The 17,346-nt window shown below is 36.1% G+C and overlaps 2 protein-coding genes across 2 annotated transcripts in view; one reads left to right on the top strand and one right to left on the bottom strand.

Moving 5' to 3' along the window:
* LOC145558231 (ADP-ribosylation factor GTPase-activating protein AGD4-like) overlaps window positions 1-11,632 on the top strand; it is a 28,139-nt gene extending 16,507 nt beyond the window's left edge. Inside the window, exons 6-19 of the mRNA XM_081619389.1 lie at window positions 922-966; window positions 1,932-1,997; window positions 3,211-3,258; window positions 3,356-3,451; window positions 3,534-3,575; window positions 3,968-4,195; window positions 4,354-4,485; window positions 6,120-6,338; window positions 7,499-7,582; window positions 7,667-7,936; window positions 8,780-8,898; window positions 9,324-9,414; window positions 9,508-9,947; window positions 11,325-11,632. Of these exons, the coding sequence (XP_081475515.1) occupies window positions 922-966; window positions 1,932-1,997; window positions 3,211-3,258; window positions 3,356-3,451; window positions 3,534-3,575; window positions 3,968-4,195; window positions 4,354-4,485; window positions 6,120-6,338; window positions 7,499-7,582; window positions 7,667-7,936; window positions 8,780-8,898; window positions 9,324-9,414; window positions 9,508-9,947; window positions 11,325-11,439 (1,995 nt within the window). The 3' untranslated portion in view covers window positions 11,440-11,632. The remainder of the gene's footprint in view (window positions 1-921; window positions 967-1,931; window positions 1,998-3,210; window positions 3,259-3,355; window positions 3,452-3,533; window positions 3,576-3,967; window positions 4,196-4,353; window positions 4,486-6,119; window positions 6,339-7,498; window positions 7,583-7,666; window positions 7,937-8,779; window positions 8,899-9,323; window positions 9,415-9,507; window positions 9,948-11,324) is intronic.
* A 2,403-nt stretch (window positions 11,633-14,035) lies between these two features.
* LOC145559271 (double-stranded RNA-binding protein 4-like) lies at window positions 14,036-16,329 on the bottom strand. The gene is made up of 4 exons (XM_081620701.1): window positions 16,317-16,329; window positions 15,570-15,835; window positions 14,665-14,881; window positions 14,036-14,422 (listed from the first exon to the last, which is right to left on the bottom strand). The coding sequence occupies exons 1-4, from the start codon at window positions 16,327-16,329 to the stop codon at window positions 14,247-14,249; spliced, it is 672 nt and encodes a 223-aa protein (XP_081476827.1). The 3' UTR covers window positions 14,036-14,246.
* Window positions 16,330-17,346: the final 1,017 nt, after the last annotated feature.

Here is a 17,346-nt window from a genome sequence, read left to right as displayed (position 1 = left end):
AATTGGCTGCAAAAAACATTCAATTAAAAGCCCATTAAACTGGGGACTGCTTTTTCATTTCAAGAAACGTCCTCTTTCTGTAATTACAGGGTAAAGTTTTACTCATCTCTTATGCTTTGGCATACTGCTATAGCTATAGGTGAAAGCCTTGTAAAATTCTTGCAAAAATTGTATGTCTCATTTTTTGCTTTCATTAGTTAAGTACTGTTGTCTGCTAGTCACACCAGAGCAACATCAGAACATTTGTATTTCCTCCCTCACTGACTCTTTGTAAAAGCCGAGTGCCGTGTATACAATCAGTGTAGAACCCATGTATCCCTAATAATGACTCTAATCCTCTAATAGTCTGCTTTTACTACTCTGATAGTATACCTATCAGTGTAAATCCCTTTAAAAAATTCATATTGTGAAAAGTGCAACACAGTCCATGATCAACACATCATTTCTGTTCCTACAACTGGCTTAAAATCTTAAATATCACATGATATTTACGGAGTCAAACTAGTCTTTTTGAAGGTTGTATTACTTGTATCTACTACATATCAACATATGCTATGTGGCTGATTTAATTGTTTTGTTTGATGTTAAAGTTGCTGTATGATACACTGCTTGTAGTTGACCTTATGTTTTGTCTGCAAACATTTTCTGTTAAAGTCTCACTTTTTTGGTAAAATGCCTGAAGATTTGTCTAGATTTTTGTTATGGAAAGTCTAACATACACCATTGTCAACATACCGGACAGGGCAAAGTTTTATTTGCCTTGTTGTATTAGCATTCCTCTAAAGGTTTACAGTATTCTAGTGGTTGTCGTCCATTGTTATTTCATGATAACTTACTTGCATAACTGTATTTATGCAATGTATTTTCATCGCTTCCTGTCTGCCTTCATATTAAGTTTATATGCATCTCCTTCCCTTGCAGGATGCCCGCCGACGATTTGACAAATCTATATATGCCTATGATCAGGTACATATGACCCACTTTCTCTTATACCCCGTTTTATTCTTTGCATTTCTTGATCTGGACCTTATCTGTTTATTTATAAGCACTATCAAGTGTCTATATGGAATATACTTCTGTTTATAAACATTATTTATTAAACTACACGGGCTATATAAAATCTTCTTCTTTCTTTCCATCACATCAACCTATTTTTTTGTCTCCATCCCAGGCTCTTCAACAATTATTGCCTCTATCCTGTGCATGCCTTTCATGTTGCTTGTATTATTAAATGAACCATTGTATACCTTACCATTTTCTCAATTCTCATGTTTTCATTTGTTAGGATTTTTAGAGCGCATGTCCTATTCAGAGTCTCTTGATCTGAGAGCTCTTTTTTATTTATTGATTTTTTTGTGTGAGTGTGTTGGGGGGGGGGGGGTGTAGGAGTGGCCGAGTGGGTGGGGATCCTCTGGATTTTTTTTTCATATAGCTCTGAACACAAAAACTTTCATAATATGTATTTTGCTAATCCTATTTCTTTTTCCAACTGTGTATGGAACGCTAAGAGAGGACTATGGCATTTTTGTGGGCTGCATGTTTTCACCCAGTAGCTATTACTTTCTCTGTTTTTTTAATCGCACCATTTGGACTTTTTCACCATTCCGCATCCCTCTTTGACCAGCTTTTGTGTTCTCTATGTAAGAAAAAATATAGTTATGTGGGTCTTATTGGATTCGTCTTGAATTATACTATTTAAGTGTCAAATTTTTATACTCCAATATTTACTAATACCAAATTAAAGATAAAAATGTCTTTAAGTTTTGCATCGGCAATTGTGAACCATTGAATGGTGGAATTAAAATACGAAAAACAGAGGAAGTATATTTTAACAGCTTCTTCTTCATCTTCATCTTCCCTTTTTTTCCATGTTATTTACTGATAAACTTTATTTTGCTTTTGCTCTTCTGTGTAAACACGATCAAATTTAGGCACGTGAAAGATATGCCTCACTGAAGAAAAGCACACGTGAAGACATTGTTGCTGGACTAGAAGAGGTAAGTACTGATGATTGATCTGTAACTTTTGCTTGTCCTTCTAATCCGAAATACGATACAAATGTTGTTTATCTTTTTTAAAAATGTAATAGGTGACCACAGTAGGGTGACAGGGTCTTGATTTTTACCCCTTTCTAGCTTTTAAGTACATTGTGCCTTCATATATCTAGCCCTAGGACAAAATTTTATCACAGAACCAATTTTTACCTTTTAATTAGAATTTGTAATATCCATATAGGTTATCGTTATTCGTCTCTAAAAACCCTGAGTTTATCTGATTCATGTAATCTTTGGCCTTAAAATGAAAATTGTTAGGAAATAAGGGTGTAATTGTGTTTGATTAATGCGGAACAAGTCAATGAAAATTCGGAACGAGAAAAGCAATAAAGAAGATAAAAAAGAACACAAGGATTTACGTGGTTCGGTCAAATTAGACCTACATCCACGGGTGGGGGATTCGAGAGCTTCTTCACTATAATGGAGGAAGAACGAGAGAATAATAAAAGGATTCCTAAATCTAATGGCTCAAAAAGGTATGATCTAATTGATCAACTAAAGGGTCCTTGTATAACACAAGGAAACCCTAATAAAACCCTAAATTGTTCCCCAATTATACTCAAATAGCCTTAATAAAAATATATAATTTTAGGAAATTATCCCTAAAACAATTAAGCATAAACCGGACCAAAAAACTGAAATTTCGACTAGGCACGGACGTGCCTCTTTTAGGCACGGGAGTGCTTCATCGAGTACCTTGTCAGCAAATTTCCAGCATCGCCAATTCTTCGTAAAACAGCCATAACTTTCTCATTTCTTGTCGGAATTGGGCATATGACCAACTGTTGGAAAGCTCTTGAAACAAGCTATCACCTCCAATTGACAATGTCATAAATTAAGGGTCCTCAGCTGGGATTCTTCTGTGAACTAAGTGGTATTTGGAGTTGAGTAAATAATGATTTGTCTGGTTAATTTGTGGTTTATAATCCATATCAATCATGCTGGTTCTCGATAAGGATTTTAGGATATCATAGAGGAGATGCTTCTTTTGTCTAGCTTCCTAAGTGTTGGGGCTGGATTAAATTTTGGTATATTCAAGGAGAATTAAGCTATGCTTATAGTTTGGGTCAGGGGACTGTCCCATCTCTTGGACAACTTCATAATAGAGCTTTTGCCTGATTGCCAGTTTTGAGTGAATTTTATTAATTATTTGCAGGACCTACACAACTCCAAATCAGCATTTGAGAGAAATCGATTCAGTCTGGTATGTTGAATAATACTGTTATTTTTTGTTTTTCTCTCTTCAACCCTTTCCCTTTGTTTCTGGACATTTTTTGACCTCTGCCAGTTAAGCATTCCAGGTGAATTCTCTCATGAATGTTGAATCAAAAAAGAAATATGAGTTTTTAGAGTCTTTCAGCGCAATCATGGATGCTCACCTTAAATATTTCAAGCTGGTAAATAGTGTGAACTTTTCTTGCTTTGAAGCAATATGAATGATTATGACTGTGAAAACTGAAGGACATACAATGATTTCAGGGATATGAATTATTAAGTCAAATGGAGCCCTTGATACATCAGGTATGAAATCAAATATCTCTTCCTGACATTTTCATTGATCTTCTAGGGTGTGAGTATTCAAAATGTATATTGTTTGGATAGTATCTGCATGAACATATCTATTTTTCTTCTTTACATTTGAATAATGACATGCCCCGGCTCTCATGTCCAAACTCCAAACATAAGATGGAGTCCCTATTTGTTAGATGTGAGCCTTGACAAGTCAGATACACAGATGTGTACCATATCCAATGTCCTTATTTGAGTTTGTTTGACATAGTTTTTAGTCAATTTCTAGAGAAATAATGGGTGTCTCCTTGCTCAATTTTTATAGGATTCCTTGTTTAGTTGTTTATAATTGGTCTGGCGCTATTTGCATTGCTTTACACTCATAAATTCTAATGTTGCTGTAGGTATTAACATATGCACAGCAGTCAAAAGAGGTTGCAAATGCCGAGCAAGACAAACTTGCTAGAAGAATGCAGGAGTTCAGGACTCAAGTGCAATTAGACAACTTACGTGTAACAAGTAACACAGAAGCCTCAACAAGCATTGACAGTACTCGGCCTACTCGCCCTGTCGGTATGGGTTCCTCATGCAAAGATATAGAGGCAATTATGCAGTCTAATACTAATGGGATGGTAGCGTTCAATCTCTAATGTTTATTTCTTGTATTAAATCATCTTTCCTCCTTGTATGTCCCTAGTTCTTGGAGGTATTATGCTGTTAACAAGTGGTCGTACGTAACATGTTTTGATTCCACTAGATCCTTTTTCTTATGGGTTTGTATTTGCAACAGGTCCAAACCATCAAGCAAGGTTACCTCCTAAAACGATCTTCAAGCTTGAGGGCAAATTGGAAGAGGCGATTCTTTGTGCTTGACAGTCGTGGAACATTATATTATCATAGAACCAAGGGGCCAAAACCAGTGGTACGAAGTTCTTCCTTTGTTTATTTATAGATGCAGCACTTCTTTTTTTCATGCTGGACAATGCACAAGTTAAATAGTTACTATCTCTAATTGCCAATTAGTAGAAAATTATAAGAAGTTGATATTTTGAGAGTATAAATTGAGACGAGTCCAACACTCCAACAAGATCCCATATGACTGTTTTTCTCTTGATTATAGATGACCAAAGATAAATAAGAGGGTGTTTGAATAGTGTCAAATGCAAAACATTGCATCTAAAAATAGGTGAAAGACATACTACGTATATTTCACTGGTGGTTGGCTTTATGAAGAAAATTTATTAATTATCAAGCAATTCGAATTCATCAATAGAACATGAAGTCAATTTCTGATCTTTGCCAGCTGTCAAACTTTCTTATAGTTCCCCAAGATAAAGGTCATTAATTACCCTATTCATGAGTTGTTTTTTGCATTATGTCTTGTGCTTCTTTTTATATAGCATCTTTGGGTACTCTTATGTACTAAGCATTTTTCTTGAATGTGTAATATGTGGAATTTTGACTCTTTTCATTGCTCAGAGATAATATTTCAGTGAAGTGAACTCTAAAGAAAGAGAAAGATAGAGAGAGTTTGGGAGAGCATGCTGTATTTACACTGAGAGAGAGGGAGAGGGGTAGAAGTACAGAAGTTAAGGAGAAGTGGGTGATAAATAATAGGGAGAGAGAAAAAAGATGATTTGTGCATGAAGAAAAAGGGGGATGGGGAAGTGGGTAAGAGGAAGAAAATGGAGGGAATGAGAGTGGGAAGAAGATCAGGGGGAGGTTAAAGAGATAGCATTACAGCAAGAGTGGGATAGAGCAGGGGAAGGAGGTATGGGTAAGGGAGGTAAGTAGAGAGATTCAGAGGAGGAAGAAATGAGTGAATGAGTGGAAGAATGAGAGGGAAGAGAGAGCAGGATTGGGCCAATGGAGGGAGAGAGAGATGGGCAATCATAGAAAAGTACACTTCAAGAACTTTTAGGATACTAGTTGGTTTGTTAAAATAGTTTTACATAATCTGATCTACCTACACTGCCTGTGATCTGAAAATGTTTATAACCCCCCCCCCCCCCCCCCCACCGGATTTTTCCACATAAATAGTTTTGTTTAGATATGTTGGTATTTCTGTTGTTTGTGTGTTGTTTCCATCCTGGTGTCGATCATCTATTACAAGGATGTTTAATTTTGGATTTTGTAAAGGCAGTGTTGGACTGGTTGTCTGGATATTTTTCTTGATTCAGAAATCTGTCCCCCTTTTTTTTTTTTTTTTTTTTTTTTAAACTTAAAATAAAAAGATAAGTTAGCTCAAGTGTTATTGATTCCCAACATTTCCATGCCTGGATGACCTTTTTCTTGGTTGTCCCCCTGACAATCAAAGAGAACTTAATATTGGACCAGGAGCATAAGAGTACAAAATCATTGAAATCTTGAAAAGGACTTGATGCTAGATTTAGCAAAAGAAACTTAATTTCAGTTAATGGTAAAAGGATGATCTTTATTGACAGTATGACATGTGTCCTTCTAGTGCAATTTATACATATGCTTTTATTGCTATTTGCTAGTTTTCAACCTATGCCGGGTAGTGTTTCGGAGGTTCTTATTTCTAAACTTCTTCAGGGTCCTCATTCAAACCAATCTACTTCTGTTGGAGAGCAAAGTAACAGTGTGTTTGGGAGATTTCGGTCAAAGCATAATAGGACGCCATCTTGGACTGAAGATAGCCTTGGCTGTCGTACTGTTGATCTTCGTACATCAACAATTAAGATTGATGCAGAGGACAGAGATCTCCGTCTTTGCTTTCGAGTAATTTCGCCATCAAAAACATACACATTGCAGGTACCTTTTCTAAAATTGATAAGTTTTAGAAACTATTTAATGGAATATCCAAGCAATATCCCTTAATTTTTCTTAAATGCTCTTTCATTTACTCACCTTTTTCCAAACTCTTTTAAATGATGGTTTTGTTATGTCCGTTTCTGTATATTGTACAATTCCTTATGACAATTTATGTTAGCTGACCCCAATTCATTTTGGTACTAAGGCTTTGTTGTTGTTGTATTCTGTATAATCAAGCTCCATTTATTCAGTTCATATTATTTTGTACTTATGGGCATTAGTTATGACTATTCCCTGCCACTTCCATTGTTATATCCATAATGGATCAAAGGTGCAATCTTTTCTAGTAGTGATGCCTGTAATTTTTTGTCAATAGGCAATGAATACTTTTGCTTATAATAATTTGATGGTTGTTATCAAAGTTCAAACTCAATTAAGAGATGCTTTGTTGCTTATGTACTATTACGGTATTACCTCTATACATATACTTCACTTCTCCTTGTCTTTTTGTGCCCCCGCCCTCTCCCTTTAGCTTTGTGCGGGGATCATGACAATTATTTTTGCATATGGTTTTTCTATGCTACTCCGTAATACGATGGACTTACATAATTACATTGTAAATTGCATGAGATGTATATTGGTTACATATCCCACATTTTTGCTTTCTCAAATTTTACCTTTGTCTATCTTTGGAGAATCATTCATTATTTTAAAATATTATGGTCCCTTGTCAGTTCTGTGAATAATTCTTTTGCAACCAGTCAGAACTGGTAATGGTATGTATAATATTTCAGTGATTCTACAAAGTTATCATGATTTCTATGAGTTTTTTATTTGACTGTAAATAGATACCAAAAGCTAACATTAAAGGAATCCATTCTTTTCTACTTTGTATTTGGTTTTGAAGTGTTTGAGAACTTCTGTCTGTAGAGTATGAACATCAAATTTATGAGCCCTATTGATCAATAGTATACTAACAGGGAAAGAAATGGTTACTATGATATATGGGGTACCTCTTATTTGTGCTTATGGTTTATGTTTGTAATCTATATCACAGCCACCATTTCTTTCCGCGTTAGTAGAGTGCATGACCATAATTAAAGGCACAGTACCTCTGGTTTATTCTTTTTGTCCACGTTTGTAATTTATAGTATTTGCAGGCTGAAACTGAGGCGGATAGAATGGAGTGGGTCAACAAAATCACTGGAGTTATTACTTCACTTTTGAATTCTCACTTAGAACAGGTTACTCAGCTTGCTGCTAATTACAACTCACAAGTCATTTGTTAACTCTTTTTTAAATGCTAACAGTGTAACAATAACCTTCAGGAGCCATTTGCTCCAGTTGTTGAAAATCATAGCTCATGTATTGCGAGTGAAGCTATGTCAAATACCCCTATCTCACATAGTCGAAATTTGAGCAATGATACGGAGAAGCTCACAATTGGTGTCTCTCGACTCCTTCAGCAAATTCCTGGAAATAATCAGTGTGCAGAATGCAGCGCTCCTGAGCCTGATTGGGCCTCATTGAATCTTGGCATCTTGATGTGTATCGAATGCTCAGGTGCCCATCGCAATCTTGGTGTTCACATCTCAAAGGTAATTTGAATTCTTGCTTTTCCTCTAACATTAACTTTATGCTAATTATCAAGTGTAAAATGACAATTATTAAAGCATTTACTTTGAACTTTATTCTGAGAGTATTTGGCTTGAGATTTATTTTCCTTATCTTGCTTTCTACAACTCTCAAAATTCTCTCAAGCCTCAACATTATGATTCAATATAATAGGTTTCTGGTAGAGTTGAATAGAGATATTTACCAGGGTTCTTCTTACTAGTTACTAGTCGTACTACCCTTCTCCCTATCCTTACCATTATGAATTTCTGGGCCACTTCTGCAAGGTAAGACCAGGATCTGATTAGAGGGTTTTACTGACAAGCATGACAGCATGCTTATAATCAATCATAATTTGTAGGTCCCTATTATTCTGTAACAGCCCCTGATATGTACTCCTCCGCAACATTATATAGTGTGCATTTCTCGTTTTTCACGGGAATTAAGGGAGAGAGGGTGTGTGTAATTCATGTGCTTTCTCTTGCAGTTTGGCATTTCTTTTGTTGTACATCAGCTACCCCTTCCTTCTGGAAGAGTTTCCTTTGTTCAAGGATGCTGAGACAAAAGCCATGCTCTTGTTTGGTTGGATAATCCCTTTGTTTAATAACTTATCAAAGTGCTGTGCCACTTAACAAAGCATAGGCATCTGATTGGAATCTCTTTGGGGGGGGGGGGGGATTATTTCGCATTATTAGGCATCTGATTGAGTCCCTTGGGTACAACTGCAAAACATCATGCAACATTTAATATTAGTTGAATTATTTTATTTTGGTCCATCTAGTCCAGCATGGACAAAGTCAATGTCACTTCTTTCATTCCTATTGTAGGTTCGATCTATAACGTTGGATGTCAAGGTTTGGGAGCCAACAGTGTTGGAATTATTTCAAGCACTTGGTAATGCTTACTGCAACTCTGTGTGGGAGGAACAACTGTCTGTTGATGGGAGGTAAACAATTATAACCTGAAACTTTAAACATGCTTTTGTTATGAACACACCCACACACGCGCATTTAAATTGTTTGTCAGTTGCTACCTACAAATTAGTTGCTTGATGCTGCCATCCTTATGATTCTAGTTTCTGTCTGGAAATCTCACTTACTATATGACCTGCTTTGAGAATTCAGTACTTGCCTTCATAAATTATTATCAATCTAGTCCAAGTATATGGTCGAAGTAAATTTATTCACAAAGTATTTATTCATCTTTTTACAGTGAAATTTTTTTAAGTTGAAGAAATGATGAGCCTAGTTTAAAATTAAGTTCTTTAAGATAAATTTAACTAAGAAAATCAGTTTCTGCCTTTTTCTTTGATTCCCAATGTGCCATTTCCATTTCATGCTTATCTGATTTTGGTATAAACCTGCAATGCAGAAAAGAAGAATCAGATAGTTCTGTTACGTCCATTGTGAAACCATCTTCGAATGATTCTTTCAGCAAGAAGGAAAAGTATGTCCAGTTGAAGGTAATATATGATATCTTCTTGCCTTGATGCAATACCATCCAGGTTACTGTTCTCCAATGACATTCTAATATGACTTATTTGCCCTGGTTTCAGTATGCAGAAAAGAAACTACTTAGCCTGAATGCAACTGATTCAGTCATCGGTTCACGAGCCAGTGCTCTGTGGGAAGCAGTAAGAACTAGTAACCTGCGTGAAGCTTATCGACTGATTGCTGTATCAGATGCCAGTGTCTTAAATACAACTTATGATGAAATACACTCTGCTGATTTGAGTAGATTGGAAGAAGAGTTGGGCAAAGATGGTCACAAGTTGGATCCAGCTACATGCCCAAGGTTAAGGGGTGGTGAACCTGAAAGATGTCTACGTGGTTGTTCATTGTTACACTTGGCATGCCATGTTGGCAATACTGTTATGATTGAACTTTTGCTGCAATCTGGTGCTGATGTTAATATGCGTGACTTTCATGGAAGGACTCCTTTGCACCACTGCATTGCAAGAAAGAATGATGAGTTGGCAAAGTATCTTCTAAGAAGGTAAACAAAATTACCTAGAAATTCCTGCAGTTATGCCAAAAGGATACATCTTACAGATATAGACCTCATGTCTTTGTTCTCACTGTAAACTTGCTCCTTTTTCCTGTTTAATTTTCTATTCTGCTATAATTTATTGACTATTGCTAGGCTATTGATCCACTTGATGAAGGTTCCCTTTTCAAATATTCCCTCAGTCTGAACTTAGTTGTCATTATGTCCCGAACCCTTAATGAATTAACATAATACTTACTAAAAAGAAAATCTTTATATTAGCCATGTTGTTTCTGTCCACTTAAATTACGTACTAGTGACAAGAAAAATTTATCATAAACCGTTTCGAGTTTAAGAATTATTACTACGTATATACTTTATTAGACTTCCTAGTTCCTACAATACTACTTAAATTGGACAAAGGAAATATTCAAAATGAAGATTAACTTATGATATGAACTAGGATCTTTGGTATCTCTATTTTTCTTTTCTAGACTTTCAACTTTATCTATTTGAAAACTTTCAAGTGACATTAGTATTCTAGTACCAAAAATATGATTTTTGTTTTTTCTCAGCAAAACCTTTATTCTAGTTTTCACCTCAACCCTAGCCCCAAATTAAAAACAACATTTATCTTCTCAGAAATAAACCACTCTCAACTGCAAATCCTAGGCATGATTCGACCTAGCATAGTCAAATTTGTCCAGACAGGTTATGTATCTGAAGTTTACACCAAATTCAAACACCATGGGGACAAAGGGTCAAATCTCAACCACTGGAGAAAAGAGAGGAATAAGATGCAGAAAAGGCTAGCTAGTCGCCTTTTCAGAGAAGAGAGAAAGGGCAGCTTTGAGGTTAGCAGGTGTTGGTTCGCGTCATTTGGTGATGGAGGTTGTGGTGGATGGATCGTCAGTGGTTGATTGACTGGGGATTGCTAGGGGTTTTGGGGTTGCTGAGAGAAGGGAGGTGTTTACTGTGTAGTAGGGGTGAATGATCAGGATCGTATGGGTAGTTAGTGCCTTAGTGGTGGTTGAAACCTTCTGTCATCTTTTCTGAAAAAACTGTGTCAAAATGTTTTCAAAATCAAAATCTGATTATAAGGAAATTCAATCATAAAACATATCTACTTTAAGAAATATTATTGCTTTATATGAGATATCTTTAATTCTGTAAATAGTACTTATTCCAACCGTACCTTATGATTTCAACTTGAATCGTTGGTACCTCTAATTTCCATTTCCAGAAATTTATACATTCCTCAACCTCGTCCAGAACTTTTGAGTGACACAATTAATTCTAGTTCCAGATATAAGAATTATTTTTTTCCAGTCAAACCTTTATCGTTGTTCTGTTAATATAACTTTTTTCATACCTTTTTGGCTTCAGAGGTGCTAGAAGACTTATTAAGGATTGGGGAGGACTGACTGCACTAGAAAGAGCTATGGAGTTGGGATCAATTACAGACGATGTGCTCTTCATTTTGCTTTCTGAAAACGAGTAACAAATTTTTTTACACGAACTGTGTTGTACGAAGCCACAAAGGTACAGTGTGTTAACTTTTATAAATTTATACTTGTATTAATCTGGCTTGTGTAATTCAAACTATGTAAATTATAGTCATGTATATGCAAGCATGTATCATATATTCATATATATGAAACCAGGTTCAATCCAATTTTAACCATTTTTTTCTATCTGATCTGTACATCTGTTTACACTTTACAGTCTTGTTGTTCCTTATTATAGTGTGTGGTATGGTGAGCTGATTATAAGAACTGTACCTTGATAACCCAGTTTATATACACATTATTATACATGATAGAACATTTGGGAGAGGTTTGGTCTAAGCATAAATTGTGCTCATCCTCACTCTTTACTTTAGTTTTTTTCATTTCACTGCACAACTTAGTTTCCGACTTTCATGTTGCGATGGAATGATAAAACTTTCCCATTGTTCGTCGAGAAATTGCCCTCAGATTTTCCCTGAACTCATGCTTATGTTACTTAATTTCCCTTAACCCATGCTTATGTTACTATCTCATCATTGTAAATAATTTCATTTCTTCATCTAGATAATGTAATACTGTGTGTAGACTTACTAAAATCAACAAAAATTTACACAGGCGAAAAATGTGAACAGTAACTAATTAATGGTACAAAAATGAAGAGATGCTCAGTTAGAACTAGGAGTATCGTCCCTTGAAGAAGAGATCGACAATTGAATTTGTATGTCTTTAATGAACTGAAAATAGAACAAAATAAGATAAAATAGACAATACTCGTATTATATATTCATAGTAATCTGAAGGTGGATTATATATAAAAAAGATCTTTGTGATAAGTGTCTTCTCTTAGAGACATTGTAGTTCAAGCACATAGTACGTACTACGTAGCCCTGATTAAGCCAGAAAACTATCAATCAATCAATCAATCAAAGCCTTAATCCCAAAAGTGGGGTCGGCTAACATGAACCAAATTTGATTATTCCGTGTAGTCATCAACATAAATCTTTCTCCTCCATCCCTTACGATCCAAAACTTCATCCTCACGTAAATCCATGCACTTCATATCCTTCCTCACTCCTTCCAACCAAGTCATCTTTGGTCTCCCTCTTGCTCGTTTAATCCCTCCATGGTCCCACTCTTCCACTCTTCGCACCGGTGCACCCTCGGGTCTCCGTCTTACATGTCCAAACCAACGCAGACGATTTTCCCTTAATTTATCTACAATGCCCGCCACACCTACTTTCTTGCGAATAACCTCATTTCTGATTCTATCTCTTAAAGTGTTTCCACACATCCACCTTAACATGCGCATTTCCGTAACCTCCATCTTTTTAATATGCTCTTTCTTAGAAGCCCAACATTCTGTACCATAGAGCAACACTGGTCTTATGGCAGTCCTGTAGAATTTTCCCTTCAACTTTAAGGGAATGCTGCGGTCGCATAACACTCCCGTGGCCGCTCTCCATTTAAGCCACCCTGACTTAATCCTGTGGGTCACGTCTTGATCAATGTCACCATTCTTCTGGATGATCGACCCTAGGTACTTAAAACATTCACTCATGGTCAAATCCTTTCCATCCAAACTCACCACTTCATTGCTTGTCCCCCTCTGAGTGCCAAAACGACATACCAAATATTCAGTCTTACTCCGACTTAGCTTAAACCCTCTAGATTCCAACCTTTGCCTCCATTGCTCCAACTTGACATTAACCCCATCCTTAGTCTCATCCACCAAAACGATATCATCTGCGAACAGCATACACCATGGAACCTCATCTTGAATTGGTCTAGTTAATTCATCTAGAACCGTTGCAAAAAGAAAAGGGCTTAATGCAGACCCTTGATGCAATCCGATTGTAATAGGGAAATCTTTTGTCAACCCTCCGCATGTCCTCACATTTGTTGACACATCCCGATACATATCCTTAACTAGGTCTACATACCTTCGTGGGATACCTTTCTTCAACATTGCCCACCAAAGTATCTCTCTTGGCACCTTGTCATATGCCTTCTCTAAATCAATAAAGACCATATGAAGATCTTTCTTCTTTACCCTATAAAACTCCATCATTTGTCTTATCAAATGGATTGCCTCCATAGTAGATCTCCCAGGCATAAAACCAAATTGGTTATCTGAAATGCTTGTGCATGCCCTCAACCTTCTACCAAGACCCGAACTAAGCAAAAGTGCAGCTATTTTCTGTGCTATGATGTTTCTTTTGCCCCAGATTCAAGTGTTTGCAGAATGCTGTCTAAGGATATGTCAATTTGTAACGCTCAATGTTATTGGCATTATCATAATTTTGAAAAGCTAGGTAGTAAATTAAACATATCTAACCTAGCTTTATATACATAAAAGCATATTTCCTGTTCCCAAATCAACTGCGCCCTGCTGAACGCTGTTTAAAGCTGCTACGCTGCTGTGTTACAGCAGTAGAATAGTGAGGAGCTGATGTTAAGTGCTGCAAGTAATGAACAACAACAAATTATAAACAGGAAAGTCTTTCTTACTGAACATATACAAAAGAAACTGTATATAACTTCAGCCAGTTATCTTTATTGCTCTAAGAGATTGAAGAATTACCCGACAAAGATTATTATATCTCAAGCCAGAAGACAGTTATGACCTCCCCCCAACCATATTTATTGTCTTTGAGGAGAAAATAGGAAGTAAATACAAAGTACTGCAGTGTTCAATACAGCCTTGAATAAAAATTCTTACCGTGGTACCACTTTTCGACTCTGAGACATCCCCAGGACCTGCACATAATCCAGAAGAATTGCATTTGGGAGTTTTTTTTTTTCATTTTTGAAGTACTTTAAGCTTTTGAAGAAACAAGCTGTTAATGATCTTACCTTTGACATTAGTGTTCCTTGGCTTCTTTAGGTTACTACCTGTGAACTTGACTGTTTTAAGTGCACTATAGTGTTTTCGCTTTAAGCTCGCCATTTGGTTGAGAATAGCTCCAGAGTTAGTTCCTATAAGTGGGAAGGGAGTGAAGGCTTAAAACAGTGATCAACTTAGAAACTTAGTGTAAGGTATTACTTTTCGTGTAATGTTATCTCAGCCCTGAAGAAGTATAAAGCATAAGACAGTATCTGAATCGATTCATTGTAAGTATGCAGGGAGCTGCTACTGTAATGGACACATTTAAAATGCAAAATATACACAACTCAACCCCTAAAAATTAACATAGAAGTAATGGTACATATATAAAAACCTTGAAGCCACTGCACTGCAGCTTGTGCAGCAAGCTGTTCTGAGTCTTTCTTGCTTTGTCCTCCTTTTCCAGTGAAGTTATTACCAGCCACTGTCACCGTGGAGACATAAATAGGTAGCTGTCCTTCTCCTTCCGAAGACTGAGTCTTGTACGCAGGCATATCTAACTGATGTTTGCATGCATATTCGTACAGCATTGACTTGCTAGATTTTGGATCCTACAAAAGAATGAGAGAAGGTTATTCAAGGAAGACAAAGTTAAGACAATTTGGAGCTACTAGTATCTTTGCTAGCGTACTAAATACATCATCAAATCATGGACACATTAAATCAAGTATGGAAACAAATCTGCAATTACTGAAGTGTCTTGATATGGTTGCATATAAGTAGGCATTAGAAGTATTCTAGACCTAGCTAAGTCTTACTTTTAGGAAGGCTTCGACCATAATACAGATTATGTATATTGATGATTGCTGAATTGCTGATAACTACATCATGAGTTGGTTAGGAGTGTCTGCAAGAAATCGGCCTTTACCCCATGTTTTGAGATGGATAAGCAGAAACTATATGGTAACACAAGCAAGAAGGCATCCTATTGTTGCAGCTACTTGCCTACTTTTGAATTGGATTTGGCGGCATGTAAAAAACAAGGCATTATGCAGCAGCTAGTTCATTACATTGATAGTAAACTAGTGAAGTTGATAAAGATTGGACTTACGGTGTCTTAAGGCAGGGTCCTTCGTAGATGGTTTGCCCAACATTTACTAGATTAGATAGCTTATGAAAACGATTTTCACATTCGCAAATCGCAATACTATGTTACTGACCAAAAAACAAAACCTTCATCTCCTTTTCAATCATATAAAATATTAAGGGCTAGTGTCTAAGGATTTGCTTATAACACACCTCATGAAGCAGGGGCTTGGCATCAAGCTGCTGTTCATTGCATAAAATACACTCATAAGCAAGTTTTGCTGCATCTTGTTCAGCTTCTTTGAGACGGCGAAATGTCTGCTTAGATGTATACTCCACTCCTTCAACAAACACAGTTGACCTGAACATTGGTGCGTGCTGAAATCCCTCGTTGGCTGTTCGATATGATGGGAATGGCAGAGCTCGTTTTTGAGTGTATTCTTGCAGCTTATTCTTGAAAATGGGGGGCTCATGTTTACCTGCAATTGTTTGATCAAAATATAGTATGTGATCGACTAAGAATATAGAAAGTACACAATCAAACTACATTAAAAAGACAACAGATTAAATCAAGACCAGAACAAAAACTCTGTGTTTGCAAATAAATCATAGATGGATCTTTCCTTCCGCGACCAACAAAATGTCATACAATTTCACAAGAAATATTGAACCAGTGTATCATGTATGTTAAAAAAAATAGAGTGTTGTTTAGTAGATAGAAAACACAACATTTGTTATTAAAATTATGTACTTCTTTAAGAAGTTTTTGTAAGCTGCCTAATTAGCAATGATCATGCATCATTCTAGCGCGAGTCTTCAATATTATTATACGCGTACCTACAGTGAGTTTATTATAACAATTTGGTTCACAGTATGATTATTCATATGTTATTACATACAATCTATTCAATCAAGCTTTAAGAATAAGATCATACATATGAAAAAGAAAGAAGACCTTACCTGTGGAAGACATTGCTATCCTCAGAAAAATTGATCGGCTTCTTGATTCCAAGTGTTTGTCTCTCCTTCTCACTTCCTATGAATGTCCATACAAAGTACTAAGTTGTCTAAGTATAAGCAAAGTTGAGAGAGTGGTTTCTTAATTTACCATGCTTTTGTTGAGGGAAGCATCTTAAGTACTGAATTTGAGAAATATGACTGCTAACTTATGTAGATGGACTATTCTGCCATCAGAAATTAGTCCCACATAGCTTGCACTTAAAGGTTATTTTGGTCCATTTGTTTATGAATGCCTTATAAGTGTGAAAGTCATACGTGGAAATATTGTGACACTCTTTTTGTTCATTTAACACTTTACTTCGAAGTATTAAAATTGTGAGTCAATATTTTAGGAGAAAGTACAAGTTTTCTCAATAGATTGTATAGGTGATATTATGAGAAGTAGACATGCCGAGTAAAGTAGCCACCTAGTGTATTCATGTTTGACGCATACCAACACACAAAATTCGACGAACACATGCAAGAACATGGTGAGAGGCACGTTTGATTTTATTTTCATATGGAGGGAAAATTTTTCCAAGAAATGGATTTCCTTTGAAATGGAGTTACTTCTTAACCATTTATTTTTACAAACTTATGAATGAATCCCTTTCTAAAGAAAGAATGGATTTGAGATATAGTTAGGGGGAGTACAAATGCAATGAGAAACTTTGACTAAAATCCGTTATTTGTATTAGTTTCATAAATTACTTTGGTTAATATTTGAGCACACAAAGTGAGATATAAGTTGATAGTTCAAATCTATATAGCTAAACTTTATCTAAATTTAGTTCACATTATTAGCTCGATTATACGACCAGACAAAGTTTTACCCAAAACTGATCCCCGAATTCGGACTAGCCAAAAAGGGTGAACCAGGTGGAACAACCAAAAAAAATAAAATAAAAGGTATACACAAGGTGTAATTTGCATCTTGTAAATGATCTTCCCATGACGCATGTCTAAGCAAAGTCTTAACCAAATTCTTAGG

The sequence above is a fragment of the Chenopodium album genome, chromosome 9 (assembly GCF_948465745.1).
Source record: "Chenopodium album chromosome 9, dcCheAlbu1.1, whole genome shotgun sequence".
NCBI lineage: Eukaryota > Viridiplantae > Streptophyta > Magnoliopsida > Caryophyllales > Amaranthaceae > Chenopodium > Chenopodium album.
This window is presented reverse-complemented; position numbering and strand designations above follow the sequence as displayed.